General features: G+C 38.7%; 1 protein-coding gene across 1 annotated transcript in view; it reads right to left on the bottom strand.

Annotated features, from left to right (window-relative positions):
* GRM1 (glutamate metabotropic receptor 1) overlaps positions 1-14,859 on the bottom strand; it is a 478,994-nt gene extending 464,135 nt beyond the window's left edge. The window contains 2 exon segments of the mRNA XM_004608987.2: positions 12,139-13,189; positions 14,767-14,859. Of these exon segments, the coding sequence (XP_004609044.2) occupies positions 12,139-12,841 (703 nt within the window). The 5' untranslated portion in view covers positions 12,842-13,189; positions 14,767-14,859.
* Between the last annotated feature and the right edge of the window lie 3,735 nt (positions 14,860-18,594).

Raw genomic sequence — 18,594 nt, 5'->3', positions numbered from 1 at the left:
GATGAAAGCCAGGGCCTCACATGTGCAGGGAAGAAGCTCAAACTAAGCTATGCCCCCTGTCCATATGATTAAAATCTTAAAAGAATTGTTAACAATAAACTTTATTCAAATAGTGGCATTGACAGCATAAGCAATATCTTGAGCAACAAAAAACTCATGAAAATTATAAGAAATTATGTATTTTCCCCTTTCTTTGCTTGGTCTTTAGGAAATGAAGAGAAGCAATAATAAAATGAAATTTAGAAAAAAAGCAGTTACTTAGAGTAAACAGTCAGGTATATCACTGTCACTGTCACTGTCATCCCGTTGCTCATCGATTTGCTCAAGGGGGCACCAGTAATGTCTCCATTGTGAGACTTGTTGTTACTGTTTTTGGCATATTGAATACACCACGGATAGCTTGCCAGGCTCTGCCATGTGGGCGAGATAATCTCAGTAGCTTGCCAGGCTCTCTGAAAGGGGCGGAGGAATCAAACCCAGGTTGGCAACATGCAAGGCGAACACCCTACCCGCTGCACTATTGCTCCAGCCCAGTCAGGTGTATAGCATTCTAAAAATCTAACAACACAAAATGGCTAATAATGATCTCTTAAATAGCAGTTCCCTCATCTGACCTGTGACAGGAGCTGAATAATTCCAATTAACACCTGATATAATATATAATTTACTAAAGAAGGAACCTGATGTTTTGGACATCAAGCCAGCAGGTGGATAAGTTAGTGAAATACTATGAAAGCAGAGAGTTCTCACTTGTATCCGGGGGTTGTACTCTGCCAGACTGAATATCAAAACAACACAAACTGATGATACTAGAAAACCATAGTTTCCTATCTCATTTGGGTCATTAAAAATTTATTCTATTTGCATTTTACCTAATCCCTTTCCTTTTTATGTCTCTTAATGAATAATGCATATAATATAAGCTACCTATATTAATTTTAAACCATCCATTTCCCTCTTCCCCAAGTTTAAATGTATTACTACTTAGAAAGAAAACCACTATCCTATCTAATTAAAACCACTATCCTATCTAATTAAGGCTGACCTGGGCATTTTGCACCTCAGCAACTTTGCTTATCTGTTCTTTGAACGTTTATTTATCTTTTCTACCACATTTTCCCATCATTGTTTCAAGCTGCTTAAGCCTGTTTTCATTTAACAGTGCATCTTGATTTATCTACTATCTTCTCTTACCTTACTTTCTTGGTCTCTAGGAACAATGGAGTGCATCTGAAACCTTCCCTGCCCCCCTCTACCCTTACTAATGGGTTCAGAATTGAGAATGCTTCTTAAAACATCATTATAACCTCACCTTCCAGTCTTCTCTAAAATGCTTATTGCTGTTCCCTTTACACTATCTCTTCCCTTGGTTTTCAAAAAGTCTGGTTCTTTCTTGGTTCTTTCCTTTTGTCTCTATTCTTTGCAGCAATTCCTTCCCTTTCTAAAGCCTCTTTGTTATTTCTCACCATCTTCAAAGTTCTAGTCCTTGATTCTATTCTCTTTTTTCCCCTGCATCTTATCCCTTGCTAGTCTCATATACTCTCACAGTTTTCACCACAGCTTATTTTATGACAAATTTCATATTTATCTTCCTTTCCAGATCTTTGGTCACTGATATCTCCAAAGTTAATGTTTCCATAGATGCCTCAAATTCAACCAGTCCAAAATGCATGGTTCCTCAATTATGTTTTCTCTTTTATTATATATTCATATCCATTTCTATAAAATGGAAACTTTTGGGTCACTCCAAACTTTTTTTTCTTTTTGATCCTCGCAATCAGTCAATAAATCCAAACTGGCCTACTTAGTTCCTGTCAAAATCACTCTCACACTTGGTAGGAGTTAAAAATCTAAACATAAAAACATTTTATGTAACTCAGTAGCAACTTGATTTAAAAATTCTCTGTAGAGACATTGAACGGACATTGCTTAAAAAATATGTAGATGGCGAACAAATACATGGAAAGGTGCTCAACTGGGCTAATCCTCATAGAATTCTAAATCAAAACCACAAAGAGATAAATCCTCACATTTTCTCACAATAGCCAAAATATTAAAACAACCTATTTGTCCTTTAAGGAATGAATATAAAATTTGCATACAATACAGCAAATAAAGGGATGATATCCAAGATCTAGTAAGCACTCACAAAACTCAACAACAAAACATCCAATGACCCCATTCACAAATTAGGCAAGGAAATGAACAGATATTTTCCCAAAGAATACAGATGGATCACCAACAGGTATATGAAAAAGTGCTCATTGTCACTCATGATTTGAAAAACACAAATTTAAAAAAAAATTGAAATATCTCACACCAGTGAGAATAGCACATATCATAAAGTCTGGAACCAGCCAGTGTTGATGGGTTACAGTGAGAAAGGAACCTTAATTCTCTGTTGGTGGGAATGTTATCTGGTTCAGCCTCATTGGAAACAATATGGAGATCTCTCAAAAAGAATTCAAATAGAACTACCATACAACCCAGAGATACTATTTCTTGGCATATAGCCCCCAAACACAAAAACATTAGTTCAAAAGGATACACAGGCACCTATGTTGATTGTGGCATTTAGTAACATCAGCCAAGGTATGGAAACACCACAAATTCCCAGTATGAATTAATGCATCAAGAAGCTGTGATATATACACACAGTGGAATACAATGCAGCTCTAAGATAAAAACAGTGTCGATATGTGGTAACACTGGTGGAACTAGAGGATATCATACTTAGTAAGGCAAATTAGAAAGAAAGGGATAAATACAGAATGATCTAACTCATGTGTGGGACCTAAAAATACACAGCAAAGCAGCAACAATGGGCCAGAGGCAATACAATAGAACTGATCCACACAACTGAGTTGGGGGTTTGGGGTCGACAGGGAGAGATGCTAGAGTTCTCAAGAGAGAGGTAGGTACACTGATAATGTATATTGGAATTATTTGCATGGGAAACTGAGTGTTGTATCACTATTATTATAATGCATATAATAATATGCATTATTATCAATAATAAACATCATTATTATCTCTTAATAATATTATAATTAAATAATATAATGATTAAATAATATTATAATAATAATATCTCTTAATAATCACAAAGCCTCCATTTTTTAAGAAAAGAAAAAAATTACCAAAATCATAAAGAAGGCAATCTCAAGGAAATGGTTCCCAAAGGCTGGGCTGGGAGTACAGGGAAAATGGAGAAAAATTAAACAAAGGATTCAAATTTATAGTTGTGAGATTAAAAGGTTTGAGATATAATGTGCAGCACAGTGATTATAGTTCCTAACATCGTATCATCCACTTGACAGTTGCTAAAATGGTTAATCTAAAATGTTCATACCACAAAGACAGAAAAGTTAATTATGTGATGAGTTAGAGGTACTTCCTAATAACACTGTGTTAGCAAAAATTTTGAAATTAATTAATACATTATCAACTTTTAACTTACACAGTGTTTTATGTCAGTTATGTATTAATTAAAGAGTGTAAATTGACATTTTCTGGAGGTGCCTGCAAGCTTGCCTTTGCTTCTTACTCTGCACCAGAGAGGTAGTCAAGTGTCTCTGTCAACAGTATTCTTTGCCACTCTTATGGTTGCTTTTATCAAACTGAGTGACAATCACAGCAAGTTATCTAAGATGGAATATAGCTCATCTACAGCAGTAAATCCATCAGAAGGCCTAAATCATAGAACTGTTCATTAAGCATATATTTCAGATGGAGTTTTGAGCAAGTTCTCTTCGCACCAGACTTTATGTTGACTGAAAGTGAAAAAAAGCATGATATACTTATTTATCTTAGAAAAGGAGATATTTATTATAGTTGGTTTTCACTATCTCAATATTCTTACTTCACCTTTTAAATTCTATTATAAACAGTCTGTCCTTTTGAACATACTGTCAGCTATTTGTTTATTGATCTTGTTTGTTCTAACCTTTATAAAATACAAATTAGAAAGTGTGTTAGAGCAACACAAGAACAGAGGAAACTGCCTCAGAGTATCCCCAGCAAATAATTGCTGAATAAATTATTTAACCAAAGGGCTTTTACAGGGCAGAAGCTATAGAACAGTGGGTAGGGCATTTTCCTTGCACAAGGCCGACCTGGGTTCGATCCCAAGCATCCCATAAGGTCCTCCAAGCACCGCCAGGGATAATTCCTGAGTGCAGAGCCAGGAGTAACCCCTGTGCATCACTGAGTGTGACCCAAAAAGCAAAAATTTTTTAAAAAAAACAACACCAAAGAGCGTTCACTAAAATCCTTGTGTTCCAGATGCAATTATTATGAAGGGGGGAAAAGAGAAATAAAGTTCTTCATCGTTAACCAAATTGCAGGATATGTGTCTCTTCTGTCTTTAATTTCACACCTTTACCCAAGGCCATTTCTGCATTTGTGTCATGAAGGCTCACAAAGACAAAGGACACCTTATTTAAGGTTAGACTAGTTTGACAACAATAACAATATCTGAAATTATCCAGCTCAATATTCAGTTCTGTCTCACACTGTCTGTGCAGTCCCTTAAATTTATAATTTTTTTCTTTTTGGGTCACACCTGGCGAAGCTCAGGGGTTCCTCCTGGCTCTGCACTCAGGAATTACCCCTGGTGGTGCTCAGGGGACCATATGGGATGTTGGGAATCGAACCAGGGTCAGCCAAGAGCAAGGCAAACACCCTACCCACTGTGCTATGGCTCCAGCCCCTAAATTTTTAATTTAAGGAACTAATTTTGCACACTTTACCCCAATGACTCTGTAAACTGTTATAATTCCAATGAATCTTGAGTCAATCCTATGCCAATCCTAACTATATTTTTCTAGCTTCCTCATCTTTATCCACTGCACACCTTGGTTAAATGTACAGAACTGTTGTTCCTCCCCTTTAACCACAGTCTTCTCAGAAAAGCAATCCTTTTCCCTTCCATTACAAAAACTGTGCTTCTCTCTGACTTTAATCTTGCTTTAGTGAAGAGGTTGTGGACAAGAGGACAATTTCCTCAACTAGAGCTCCCCATAGATTGACACTCTAGATTAGAAGTTCATTTTGTCTGAAAATAAGAGCTTTATTCCAAGACAGTAACAAGCATGGATATGGAGTCTTAGTTGCTCATATGTAAGGAAGTAACCAGATCATTAAGAGAATGGCCTGAAGGTTTAGGAGATAGTACAGGAACTAGACATATGCTCCACATGCATGGAGCATATTTTTCAACCTCATAGGAAGCTTTGTGGTCTTTAACTTCAGACCACAAAGTCTTGATTCAATCCCTAGCAACATATGCCCGACCCCCTGCACAGCGGGGTCTAGCACCACAGTGATGAAGCTGTAGGTGCCTAAGGAGTACCACATCATCAGATTGTAGCAGTCAACTACCGAGCCCTGTTGGCCAAGAATCACCAGTAGTAGCCCCCTGGTCTCATAAGCACCACTTGAAAGATGCAAACAAATTTAATATGTAGTACTGTAGCACTGTCATCCCGTTGCTCATTGATTTGCTCAAGTGGGCACCAGTAACATCTCCATTGTGAGACTTGTTGCTATTGTTTTTGGCATATGAAATACGCCACGGGTAGCTTGCCAGGCTCTGCCGTGCCTGGCGGGATACTCTCGGTAGCTTGTTGGGCTCTCTGAGAGGGACGAAGGAATCAAACCTGGGTCAGCAGGTATTCCTACCTCCAAGACCAATGTCTAATATATAATAGTCACATGTGGTTTGTTTTTATTTTTAGTTTGGGGGCCACCTCCAGAAATATTCAGGGCTTACTCCTGGCTTTATCCTCAGGGATCACCCCTGTTAGTGCCCGGAGAACCATGTTCAGTGCAACCTGTTGTCTCCTACATGAGAGGTGAGCACCTTAATCCCTTAACTTTCTCCAGCTCTCAAAGGTGTTTTTTAATGAATAGATGGGCAAGTCTCCACTAGAAAGCAAAATATATTGCTCGGTTATCATGGTATGTCTCCTTAATAAAATTTTGTGCTTCAATGGCCGACTAAAGTCTTTATCTAAATCATTTAGATAATTGTTTTGTGTCTTCAATTTGTTGGCCATGAAATCATGGAAATGGATAACACTAAAGTTGATAAATAAGGATTTCTAATTACAAGTTTCCACATGAGCCAATTCTCTTCACAAAAACAGTAAGGCAGGTCAGGGAGGGAGCTCAGAGAGCTCAAGTGGCTGCTTCCAAGTCACAGACAGCCAAGCATACTCAGGAGCGGCTCTAGGGTCTCTGAGCACTACTTGGGAAGCCAAAAATGGACAAAAATTAGTGCTACATTTGGTACCAGTATGCCTTAAGTTTAAGACCACAAAGCTTTTATGAAGTTGAAAAATTAAGTTTCAATTAAATTTGGATTTTAAACGTTGAAGCTATTCATAAATAACAGGGATGCAAAATAGTAAAAACTCAAGCACATAAGTTAAATTAATGTTTCTACATAAATTGTAGGCTGCTATTAAAGTGTAGTGATAATTCTTTGATAGATAAGACAGTCATATCATTTTAATAATGCTTTGTGTCTGAGCTTAGCTCTGGTTTTCAATTATAAGTTCTCTCAAACTGACAACATGCTCCTGCTAAGATGTTGCTTTCAATCAAATATCAGAAAAGCACTAAGAAGCTGGAGGTTTATTTTTCCCCATCTTCTAGATACTAAAAAAATATTTTGTTCCTGACACAAGTTTCCCGGTTCTTTGTGGTCTCACCATAGAGTGTGTCTAAAAATCTGGCTTCTGATAAAAACTCTTTATAATGACACTCCTTCTTGTCCCTGTCCAGAAAGTCACCAAAAAAATTAATAAGATTGTCATCCTACATAAATTTCACAGGTCATTAGGAGGAAAACTTTAGACCTTGAAAAGAAATGGCAATTGTCAAATCACTTGACCGAAACATAAAATAGAATAAATATAAGCTACTATCACCATCTACAACACACAGATTAGCTCCTTAAATAAATTTGCTCTGATGGGGGCTGGAGTGATAGCACAGTGGGTAGGGCTTTTGCCTTTCACACAGCCAACCCGGGTTCAATTCCTAGCATCCCATATGGCTTCCCCCACCCCACCCCATCCCGAGCACCACCAGGAGTTATTCCTGAGCGCATGAGCCAGGAGTAAGCCCTGTGCATTGCCAGGTGTGACCCACAAAGAAAAAAATATTGCTCTGAGACTAATGAAGTCACAGGATGATTAATGGAAAGGTAGAAGAATTAAGAAAAGTCCAAGGTTTCTCAAAATTAAAAACGTGTCTCTTTATATGTCATCTTAATCCTTTTGCACCAGAATAAACCTTCTGATTTAATAATTTAGAAAATATATTCATGAGTCTAGTAAACATGAGAATACTAATTGAATACTGATCAAATTAATTAAAAAATAAATTTAATAAATCTAGCCAATATAGGAAAAAGTAACAAAGATTAAAACCTCAAATGTATGGCTATCACAGGTCATTTGCAATAATAATTTCAGTTTTATGTTTATTTGATGGGCTTCCAGATTACAGTTTTATCCCAGTAAATGAAACCAGATACTTTAAATAATTATCTTAATTACCTGGGTTTGATCCCTGGCACCCCATGTGGTTCCCAAAGTTCTGCCAGCAATTCTGCCTGACTTCCACCCATTGTGGCTCAAAAAACAAGAAAACAAACAAAACTCTTAAGGTGCTTTTAAATTTTTTTAAATTCTTTAAGAAAAATTGAGGAACTGCATACATAGTTTATAAAAACCACCTTGAAATATGCTTAAAAAATTAAAGGTTAGTGTTTCAACAAGTATCCAAGTAACCTTCCTAGAGAATCAAAGCTCTGGGTAAGCAAAATTTCAGTTAGATATGATTTTTTTAGGCCACAAATATAAATCTCATCTAGTCATGCTAATAATATGTGTGTTCTTAGCCAAGTTTACAAAGAAATTGAACACATGAATCTAAGTCTACACTGTTAAAATAAAAGAATCATTATTTTGACACATGCCAGACTTTTGGGTATTAGTCTCTAATCTACTTGAATTATGATGAGGAAAGAACTAGAACTAGATCATCTAGTTAAGAAACTGGGGAGGTGACAATAAGGAGAGGACTCAATGCTGACAAATATCACATAGAAGAAATTTCTGAATTGTTTGTGGGTAAATCATTATTCAGTGAATTGTTGGAAATATCATGGTGTCAGATCATTACAGAGAAAAGCTAATAGGCAAAATTCTGCTTCTGAAAGTCTATTCTCTCACTCTAATTTGAAACCCTAATCACAATTTAAAAAGTCAAAGCATATGGGAACTACTTTCTGGCAAAGATGTAATAGTGTTTTAAGGCTATAATAGTGTTTTAAGCATCTGTAATTGGCTGGCCCAAATAACCTCTTAAAACACTCCTGTTCCTTATTTTGTGATGAAATGGGACAATTTATTTAGTAGATGACTATTAAATGGGCTGGAATTAAGATTGAAAAGGTATAAGGAAAGTTACTGGTGCCTAGATATGAAATATATTTCTTAGAAACACAATTTTTGTATGTAACTTCATTTGTTGAAGTTAACTTGTGTACTTAAAGTTAACTTGTAACATAAAGGATTATTCTCTGATGCCTGTAGGGTATTAAAGTAAGTTTCATACCAAAAAAGAAAAAAAATATTTTAAGAGGATTGAATTTTGTTAAGAAATATAAGGTTAATTTCATATGTAATATAAATAAAATACCGGTGCCACAACAAAACATAATTGTAAATAAAAAGACATCTTAAAGTTAACATTTTCAAAGGGAAAGAAGCATCTCTGAATGACTTGCCTTATTAACATTCATCTGACACTCAAGATAAAATAAATACTGAATACAAAGTCTTAAAACAAACGTATCTACTCTAGATACTCTTTGAAGCTACAAACTCAAACTATTATACGTGCTTGAGTACTTTTATGTTATCAATTAGAATTATTTTAAGTACTTTAAATAAAATTTACTTGTGATGGAATATCTGAAATCTATAATAATGATGGACGGTAATATCCTTTATGAAGATGTTCTTCACAGAGTAGGCTATTTTTGTATTATATATTTAGCACAGATACACATTCCAGGTGACAACTTTCTCAAAAATGCATTTAATTTTTATTGGGGCTGAAGCTCTAGTAATTCTGTGTCTATCCCTTAGCAGATTCTCTCTCAATTTTCTCCTAAGGAATCAAATCTGAATTTTTTTTGTGCCAAGTACAGGTAAATTTATTTATGCTGAATATAGTTTATGTCAAGCAAACTTAGAGTTGTCATTGCTAGAGGAACAGTGTTGCACAAATTATGTGGTAGAGGATTAAAAAGCATGTCAAGAATATAATGACTGAATTCTGCTGGCTGAAAAGCAAATACCCCTAAGCTAAACTTTCATATGAAATGATCACAGGATATAAAATAATTGAGATATTCAAAATATTGTATGCTCCATCTAGGAATCTAATGTCAATCAACATAAGCAATAAAAAATGATGATACACTAGTCTAGTCACTTAGTACTTTTGATGTTAACTTTTCTAGGCTAGCTTCTAATAATAGAAATTGTGATGATAAAATAACCTGAGGCTGGATACTGGAAAGGAGAGGTGAAGGTCACTAAAGTTCTAGAACTCTAAGCTTCAAATTGCTAATATACAAACAAACTGGCTTCCTTCCTGAACAGTGCCCAGATGGCCAAGACATTGATATGTGGTCTTAGCTGCTTTTTGACAGGGAACTGTCACCAGTAGGTGACCCCATCAGTCTGAAGTCAGGAAAAATTACTGATTGAAACAAAAAGTGTCCACAGCCAAGACACCAGGAGTTCCTGAGACACAGGAGGGCAAAAGCACAAGAAATACAAATTTTCAATTAGAGCTTATACAAAGGACACTGTTAAATGTCTTTGCAGATAAGAAGACAATAGAAGCAATAGTTTCCACAACTACTATGTCTTGTAAGAGAAAAAATTATCTATAAAAGGAGATGAAATGTAAACAAATGGTTTAATATTTTGGTAATAGCAAACAGTAAAGTTAGCTATAAGCTGTTCTATGAACACAATCTAATCCATAATCAGCTACTAAAATAGTATGAAGACATTATCTCTGCCATACACAAAAGTCCATCATAAAAGAAACAAGTAATCTAAAGTAATACAAAGGTGAAATTTAATATGAACCTATCCTAACAAATTTGGCAAACACAATTCACTAAATTTTCTAAAAGTGTGATTCTAGTTGTAAGAAATCAGCCCACGATCATCAATTTTAGTAGAGAAATGCAACTAGGAAACAGATTGAAGAGAGGAAAGGAACTTTTTCTCTGGTTCTATCCACACCCAATATAAAATGTTACAACAAATTATTAAAACTAAAACCACTGTTTAAAATAATGGTATATTACTACTTTTTGAAGAATCAGTTACATTTCTAATATCAATAATTTATTATGTAGCCCACTAAAGGGATAATTATTAGAAATTTAAATAAATCAAGAAACTATCATTTCCTTTTAGAGAGATTATTTGGTGCAGATAATTTACAGGGATTTTCACTTGTATCTTCAAGGTGTTCTATCTAAATATCCAGGAAAACTATATTAAACAGTGAAATGCAGGGAATTAACATTAAATATTAAAATGTAAGAGACTAGCATCTGAACTTAAAGTTATATCTTAAAAATGTAGTGTGAAATTCTGTTGGAAAAGATATGTAGTGCACTATTAAAATTCAATATTCACAAATATGAGCCAGTTGTTGGAAGTCACAATATTGCAACAGGAATTTTCTAAAAGCAAAAGGTAAAATTATAATAAATGAAGTATACATTACTTTTGCTTTTCCTGAAAGCTTATTTTTTTATAAATAAAAGCATCTCTTTTTTTAACAATGACCATATAATCCCTTCAGTAAGAATACTTTTAATTCCCTTAATCAGATTTGTCATATGTAACTGAATATTGTATAACTATTAAAATAGTGCAATTGTGCCTCCTGCCTATAATAATTTTATATTAAGAAATATAAACACAATCAGATTCTCAATATTCTCTTCCATATGACAGAATCTACCTGTAAATTGTCCTAGACATTAGTTTATGACCAAATTCTCAGTTTTTTTCACAAACTTAATTTAAAAAGTTTAGAGTAAATGACTCAACATCTCATTTAATCCAAAATTCAACATTGGCTAAATTGAGGGAACAGTAAAAAAAACTTTATGTAAGAAATTCTTTGCAAATTAATATCTATAAGACTATTAATAAAACAAAGTCAACCTGGGATAAACTGATTTCACTTTTTAAAAGCATTAAACCTGATATCTACTATTTTGTTAGTAACGTATGATCAGCCTAACTATAAATTCTAAGAATCAAAGTCACCGAGTAGATAGAAAAAAAAAGGTCTCAAATTCAAGAGGTCATCAGCACATTACTGATAAAACAATCATCTTGGGAAGATGTAGGGAAGGTATGTAGATAACTTCAATATGTGATAGGAATTTTTTAAATTAAATTAATTGTTTTTTCTTTGTAAGTAATATACCCCAGGATTCAAATTATGTAAGTTTTTGATTAATTGAGAGAGATTGTGACATTCACAAATAAGTTTTGGGTATGAAAAAAGGGACATACTTTTACCAAAAAATAAAAATTCCTTGCACATCTGTTCAAGACAAGACAAAGCTTCCAAATCCAATTTACGAGACAGTGATTGTTTTTCCCCTAATTGCTCCCACTGGATTCATCTATTAAGCTTGGAAGAGCAAGGCCAGTCACTTGAGGGCAATAAAACACCTTGGAAAAATAAGTTTTTGCAAACACACACTCAGAAGATGAGGGCAAACACAGGAATGTAAACCTACCATTTGTCTACCATTGGAAACTGTGTTTGGGATCTTTCTGGATCCCCATCCAATCCCCCTCCCCAACTCCATAGAGAAAACTCCACAGTTTTGCTTCATTCTGATAAGAGAATAAGGAGAAAAGGCAATACCTGGCTGGATGTGTACTGAGAAGTGTCGTCTGTTCCCACAGTGCTAGAAATAAGCAGGGATGATACTGTGATCCCAAGGGCATATCATGCAATTCCCTGGCTACCTCAGTACCTCTCTTACCCAAATGCAATGCCTACCTTCTGTGTGGACTGCAGAGACATAGGTCCAATTGTAACGCTTGACTATGTCAAGCATCGCCCTTGCCTGCAAAGTGTCAGAAGGTACCACCCTCAGGAAGTATTTGTACAAAGTTTTGTCACTCAGGTCGATGCTTGTGGCGGAATAAGCAATCTGGGGGATGTCAAAGAGCTGGAGCAGGTTCTGCACTTGAATGGCTACAGAGCTGGAGCCTGGGCCGATGACGCCTGCAATGGGCTTCTTAGTCCTGCCTGCCGGGAGGGACTGACCCTCAGGCACGCACCGGTTGAGCCCATCCTTCTCATCCCGAATGGAAATCAGAGAGTCCCTGATGAACTCAATGCTCTGCTCCAGGGCCACGGAGGAGTGCCAGCAAGAGTCCCGGATCTCACTGCCCAGGGTGATGTTGGGCAAGAGGACCGGGTCCGCGTTGATTTTATCCAACGTGTGGAACATGGCCTCCACCCTTTGGATGCCATACTGCTCCCTGATCTCCCCACACTTCCTCTCGGGCACCTTCTCGGCCGGGGGCTGGTGGTGGACGGAGAAGAGGGCCCCAATGATGACATCCCCGTCCATTCTGGCCACGGAGCGCTGCGATGAAGCTCCCGCTAGCGACCCTTTCCGGCCGGGGCTGCTGGGGAGAAGGGTCATCTCCAAAAAAATAGCTGGAAAGAAAACCCAGAGGAGGAGCCGGACCATGGTGCTGAGGACGCAGTCCACGGCCGGCCGGCCGCGTGCCACACGGGTCCCGCCAGCGGGTTCTGGGGCGCAGCGCGGGGACACCGCTGTCCTGCGTCTCCCGGCTGCGTCCCGCTCGCCAAGCCTGCTTGCCCAGCGCCTTCGCGCGTCTGCACCGCCACCTCCTTCCGCTCCGCCTGCTTCTCTGCGTTCTCCCCACTGGCACCTCCAAGCCAGGCGGGGTGCAGGGGGCGGGCGGGGAGGGGGGCGTTTCTCGGGGAATTCGAGTCCCCCTTCTTCAGTGGTGCACCCAGGCAAACTACTCCAGGCTGCAGTTGGGCGTCGTGGGTGGCAGCGGTGAGCTGGACGCTGCAAACAAAAGAGGAAGGAAAATCAAAGCTCCTTTAAGAGGACCTGCGTGTCAAAACTCGAGGGTCAATGACGCTAATAGCTGTCCGATCCATTCATTTCATTCGGCACAGCGTGATCTGGGCTGCGGGAACAGCTCGGCCAGGGTGGACGGCGGGGTGACTTGCCCCCAGCCCTCCCCCGCTTCCCCTCCACCCCCATGGTCTAGGGAGACTCAAGTCCCGCCGAACTAGTCCCCCCTCGGGGGGCGGGGGGCGGGCAGCTCCAAATCTCTTGGCATCAACGCCCCTCTCCCTGATCCCTCCAATTTACAGGCTGGAGGGCGTGGGGGAGGGGGAGGACTAGCTAGATCTCTCAACCTAAGAGAACTTTCTGGTTGTGGAAAGAAAGGAAAAATAAACTTTTTCCCAAAAGAAATCTGGGAAATTCTGATGCTGAAGGTGAACGCGCTACTCGGCAATGATCTCGAACCAGAAGGACATCTTTCTACTTTAACATGGAGGGGTGGGAAAGGACCCGAACATACAATCCAAGAAGTAAACACAGATTTGCCAGCCTCGGGAAATCCATATCAGTTACTAAGGTAACGTCTGCTAAAGTCTCCGCGTGTCAGAGTTGGGTAAGCCTTGCCCCCACCCCCTCCCCCAGAAGTCGAGCTCAGAGTCGATTTTCTAGAAGAAAGGGTGCAGATCAGGTAACCTGTTTTCCCGCGACCAGGGAGGAGGCAGGAAGGAGGGTGGAACCGAGGGAGGGAGAGAGGGAGGGAGCGGGGTCGCCGAAATAAGGACCTGGGCTTTGCCGAGTTGCCGGGAAGGTTAAGAGGTGAAGCAACTGCGTCTTCTCTCAGGGTCCGCTCAGCACCTCCCACCTTCAGCACCCTGGACAGTGCTCGGTGCAGCCGCAGCTGCACGGAAGGGCTTCAAAGAAATACCTGGACCAGTGAGTTGGGTGATGCTCTGCTCTCCCAAGCCCACCCCAGCTTCCCAGCTTCGTTCTTTCAAAACCCCGCTCGCCGTCTACAAACACACACACACACACACACACACACACACACACGCGCGCGCACGCACACACATACACACACACACACGCTCCTCTTCTTCCCACCACCCAGCGTGTAGGTTCTCCTCGCCTAGCAGCCAGCGCTCTTGCAGGTGTATTTCAAACCCAGCCGCTCCGGGGGCTGAGGCGCCAAATCTCTGTCGCCTGCGGGGCTGAAGTTGGCTCCCTCTGGAGTCCCTCTCCCGCTCCGTTTCTCAAGGTGAGAGTCGGACGGGGGGGAAAGGGAGCTCAGGGGAAGACGGAAAGCAAGAGCACATGAGAGGAGAGGTAGGCAGAAAGGAGAAAGACACGCCTGGCATCTCTGAGTCCCAATGATATCCGAGGATGCAGGACTAAAGGAAATAAAAATAAGCGAGGATGCGAGGATGCCCGCTTCCCCCCCCCCCAACCCGAAAGCAGGAAGGGGGCGGAAATCCCCTAGATTGGAACGCTATCTGCCACCGTGGATGGGTTTCTCCGCCAGGAAGTGCCCGCTCACCTACCTGGATCTTGCAGAATTTGGACTTGAGACATACCTGAGTCCGGGCAGGCAGCGCGACGGTCCCGGGGCCAGAGCACCACGACCACGCTCGGTTCGCAGACGCCTCAGCTCTAATCCAGACGGTGCAAGGAAGAGATCTGGGCTGTACACTAGTGCCCTCTTTCTTCAGCACTATTTTACCGCAAGGAAAAATGAGGGAGGGGGGAGGGGAAGAAAACAGGTCACTCAAGGCTTGTCTATTATCTCATACATTTTTAAAAAAATGAAATGGGGAAGGAAGAAAAGCTAGAGACAAATAGGGAGTATTCATTCCTTTGCTACCGGGGGGTTGTTAAAGAAGCTGCTATAATAGATCTAGTGAAAGGAATAGAAAACTGCTAAGGCTGCTTTAGGTACATATTTCTTGAATATACTAATAGGAACCCAACTATGCTTGGAATACAGTCCTACAGAGGGAAACAGCAAATATGTGTGTAGGCATATAGAGAAAGGTTCTAGTCCTAGGTTGCAAAGAAAAGAGAAAAATAATTTGGGAAGAAGGTGTACACACATCAAGAATCAAGGTAAACCGAGTGAAGAGAAGCGAAGCATAGCTGAATTTTCCAGGTCAAGCAAAATGTAACTAAATTGAGAATGCGAGTCAGGTCACATGAAAACATTGAGTGGAAAACACTCGTCCAAATACCTCTCAAGCTGGCATCATTGCCACCACCCCTCCACCACCTTCCCCCCGTACACACACATATACACACAGTAAGTCTACATATGGTTGCTTCTTACTGTGTGAAAGCAGAAGTCAAATCATACTCCAATGGAAAAATGTTGGCTGAGCAGAATTTTCCCTCTGCTTCTTCAGAGGGAAAACACAGTGATAAAAGGTCTTTCCAATCACAACCAAAACTTCCTGTTTGTCTCATCTGCAGAAATGAGATATTGGCTTCTGTGAATTCCTTTAAAATCTCTGTGCTTGCTGGGATAGAGAAGGGATCACTAAGTCAATGATGGTTGGAGGGATCTCTCAGGATGGGAGATGTGTGCTGAAAGCAGATAAAGGACCAAATGTGATGGCCTCTCAGTGTCTGTATTGCAAACCATAATGCCCATAAGGAGAGAGAGAGAGTAAGAGGGAAATTATCTGCCATAGAGGTAGGGGGAGCAGGGGCAGGGGGAGGGATACTGGGATACTGGTGATGGAAAATGTACACTGGTGGAGGGATGGGTGTTCAATCATTGTATGACAGAAACTCAAACACGAAAGCTTTGTAGTGTAGCTCATGGTGATTCAGTTAAAATTTTTTAATAATTAAAAAGTAATAGATAATAAGGAAAATCAATATAAATCTAATAAATAAAATAATTAATAAATTAATAATAAAATATTTATGCTAGTGTCATCATTAGTCTTATGAAATGAAGCCACATCCAACTCCAAAGGAAAAGCCAAATCCCAGAAGATAGTTTATCCTACATATCTGTGTGTTAACATCAAACATCACAAAGGAAATAGTGCCTCCAATCAAGAACAGAAACATGCTTGTTCTGCATCAGGACTTTTTCACCTTTTGTCACCCCAGCATCAGATTTTCTGGATTTCTCTAAAAACCAAAAGAGGATTTTTGGGGTCTTTTCTCATAAACAGTGCACTGAACCAGGTATACCCTATCATTCTTAAGACTTAAAAGATCTCAAGTTCTGGAAGCAATTATAAATTTACTTGAAAATAAGAATAGATAAGTTTCTGTCCATAATAGGATGAATTGCTTCTCTACCTATACCAGTTGGAAATGTCTACTGTAAGATGAGTTAGCCACAGGTAATCATTATGTCCTATATCATCTCACTTTTTCTAACATCCCCTTAGTTTCAAATTATATCATCTTATCAGAGTACATATATCACTTTTCTGGAGTATTTCATAGATATAGTAAATCAATAAGGATTCTGCATCTATAAAAGCTGTTAATATTATTTGTAGGGGTAGGGAAAATAATACCTCTGAAATTCACATTTAGAATTAACTTGTACTCCTCAAAGGTGAAAATTTGGGGTTGGATGTGGATTGGTTTGGGGTAGCTACACCCGAAAGAGCTTAGGGACCTAGTTTTCACTCATAGGTTTTTAGTGGTCTTTCCCAGCTTTATTGGAGGAACCATGCATTACCAGGGCTCATGCATGCAAAACATGCGCTCTATCCCTTTGAGCTATCTCTCCAGCTGCAACAGCAAAATTTTCTTAAGCTATTGACCTCATTTGAAAAAATATTCTGCCACTGAGGGGAAAATTAAATATTCAGATTTATTTGTTCACAATACAAGCAAAGTAAAAAGCATATATTTATGATGACTGAAACAACTCATTTTAAAGAGGAAGAACTTGGAGATTGTAAAGTAGAAAGCTTATGCATGTTAATATCATGTTTTGGAAGTTTAAGGGAAATTTAAATTCAAATTTTTAAATCTGAAACTAGCAATTACAGTTATTTATTCTTACTTTGAAAATAGGAGTAGAAGGCACAGGAACAAAAATAATCTTAAAAATAAGGAACTGGGGGGCTGGAGTGATAACACAGCGGGTAGGACATTTGCCTTGCACGCGGCTGATCCAGGTCCGAATCCCAGCATCCCATATGGTCCCCTGAGCACCGCCAGGAGTAATTCCTGAGTGCAGAGCCAGGAGTAACCCCTGAGCATTGCCAGGTGTGACCCAAAAAGCAAAAAAAAAAAAAAAAAAAAAAGGAAGGAACTGAGGAAGGAAAACACAAGATCATTAAGTATAATTTCTCTTTATGGGAATTAATATTGCAAAGGCAGGTAGGGCATGATATGTGTGTAAGCATTTAAGGGAAGATTTATATTAATAGCTCTGGAAATATTACTAAAAGAAGAGCAACTATAAATTTCAATATATATACAAATTTAAAAATATATGCAAACAAATATGGGTCAGTACACTAATTTAGAAGACTACAAAAAATGTTAAAGGTTTATAAATCCAGAAATGCTATCAGTATAGATATTTATTTAGTGACATTAGGGTAGCATATGACATTAAGTATGTTATTTGTAGCAGGGTAAAAAACTGATAGGAGTATTAATTTGGGAAAGTTGCTTAATTCAAAACATAGTAAATATCAAACAAATAATCAACATATATCAAGGTAATGACTTAATGCGCTCTTGTAACTTTAAAGATGATATCTTTGTATGGCAATAAAACAAATATAAACAATATTTTGATCACTCTCCTTAACAGTTTATACACAATTCTCATTGCTCTCCAATCATAAAGAACAACACAGATAAACTAGTAAGATTATAAATGATCAAAAGGATGCAAGATGTTACATAAAGTCCATTGAAAATACATATTCTTTAAGTAAAAAAGGAAAGAAGTGAGCAGGAATAATATTTATAAAAAATGAAAAGAGGTGGATAAGTAAATCCTATATTACAAATTATACTGTACTCTAGTGGGCATTTTGAAAAGTAAGGATTACATAGTCATTGAAATATGGAAGTAAAAAAATGAAATTTGGAAGTATACACAAGAGATAATAAACTCATTATGGAAGAGGTAGTACTGCCTGAAAATGAAATGGGATCAAAGAAGGTCTTTGTAGAAAATTGATTTGTGGGAAATTGATATATAATATATTACCAGGGGAATAGAATAGTTGTTCAAGGTAGATCAATGTCATGGAGAGCAAATTTCATGCTTTTCTATAAAATACCATGGTCTGTGACTAACTAATTTAAGTTAGTATGTTATTTCTTGGGCTGGAGCGATAGCACAGCGGCAGGGCATTTGCCTTGCACACGGCGGACCTGCGTTCGATTCCTCCCCCTCTCTCAGAGAGCCCAGC

Source organism: Sorex araneus, chromosome 4 (genome assembly GCF_027595985.1).
Source record: "Sorex araneus isolate mSorAra2 chromosome 4, mSorAra2.pri, whole genome shotgun sequence".
In the NCBI taxonomy this organism is placed as follows: domain Eukaryota; kingdom Metazoa; phylum Chordata; class Mammalia; order Eulipotyphla; family Soricidae; genus Sorex; species Sorex araneus.
This window is presented reverse-complemented; position numbering and strand designations above follow the sequence as displayed.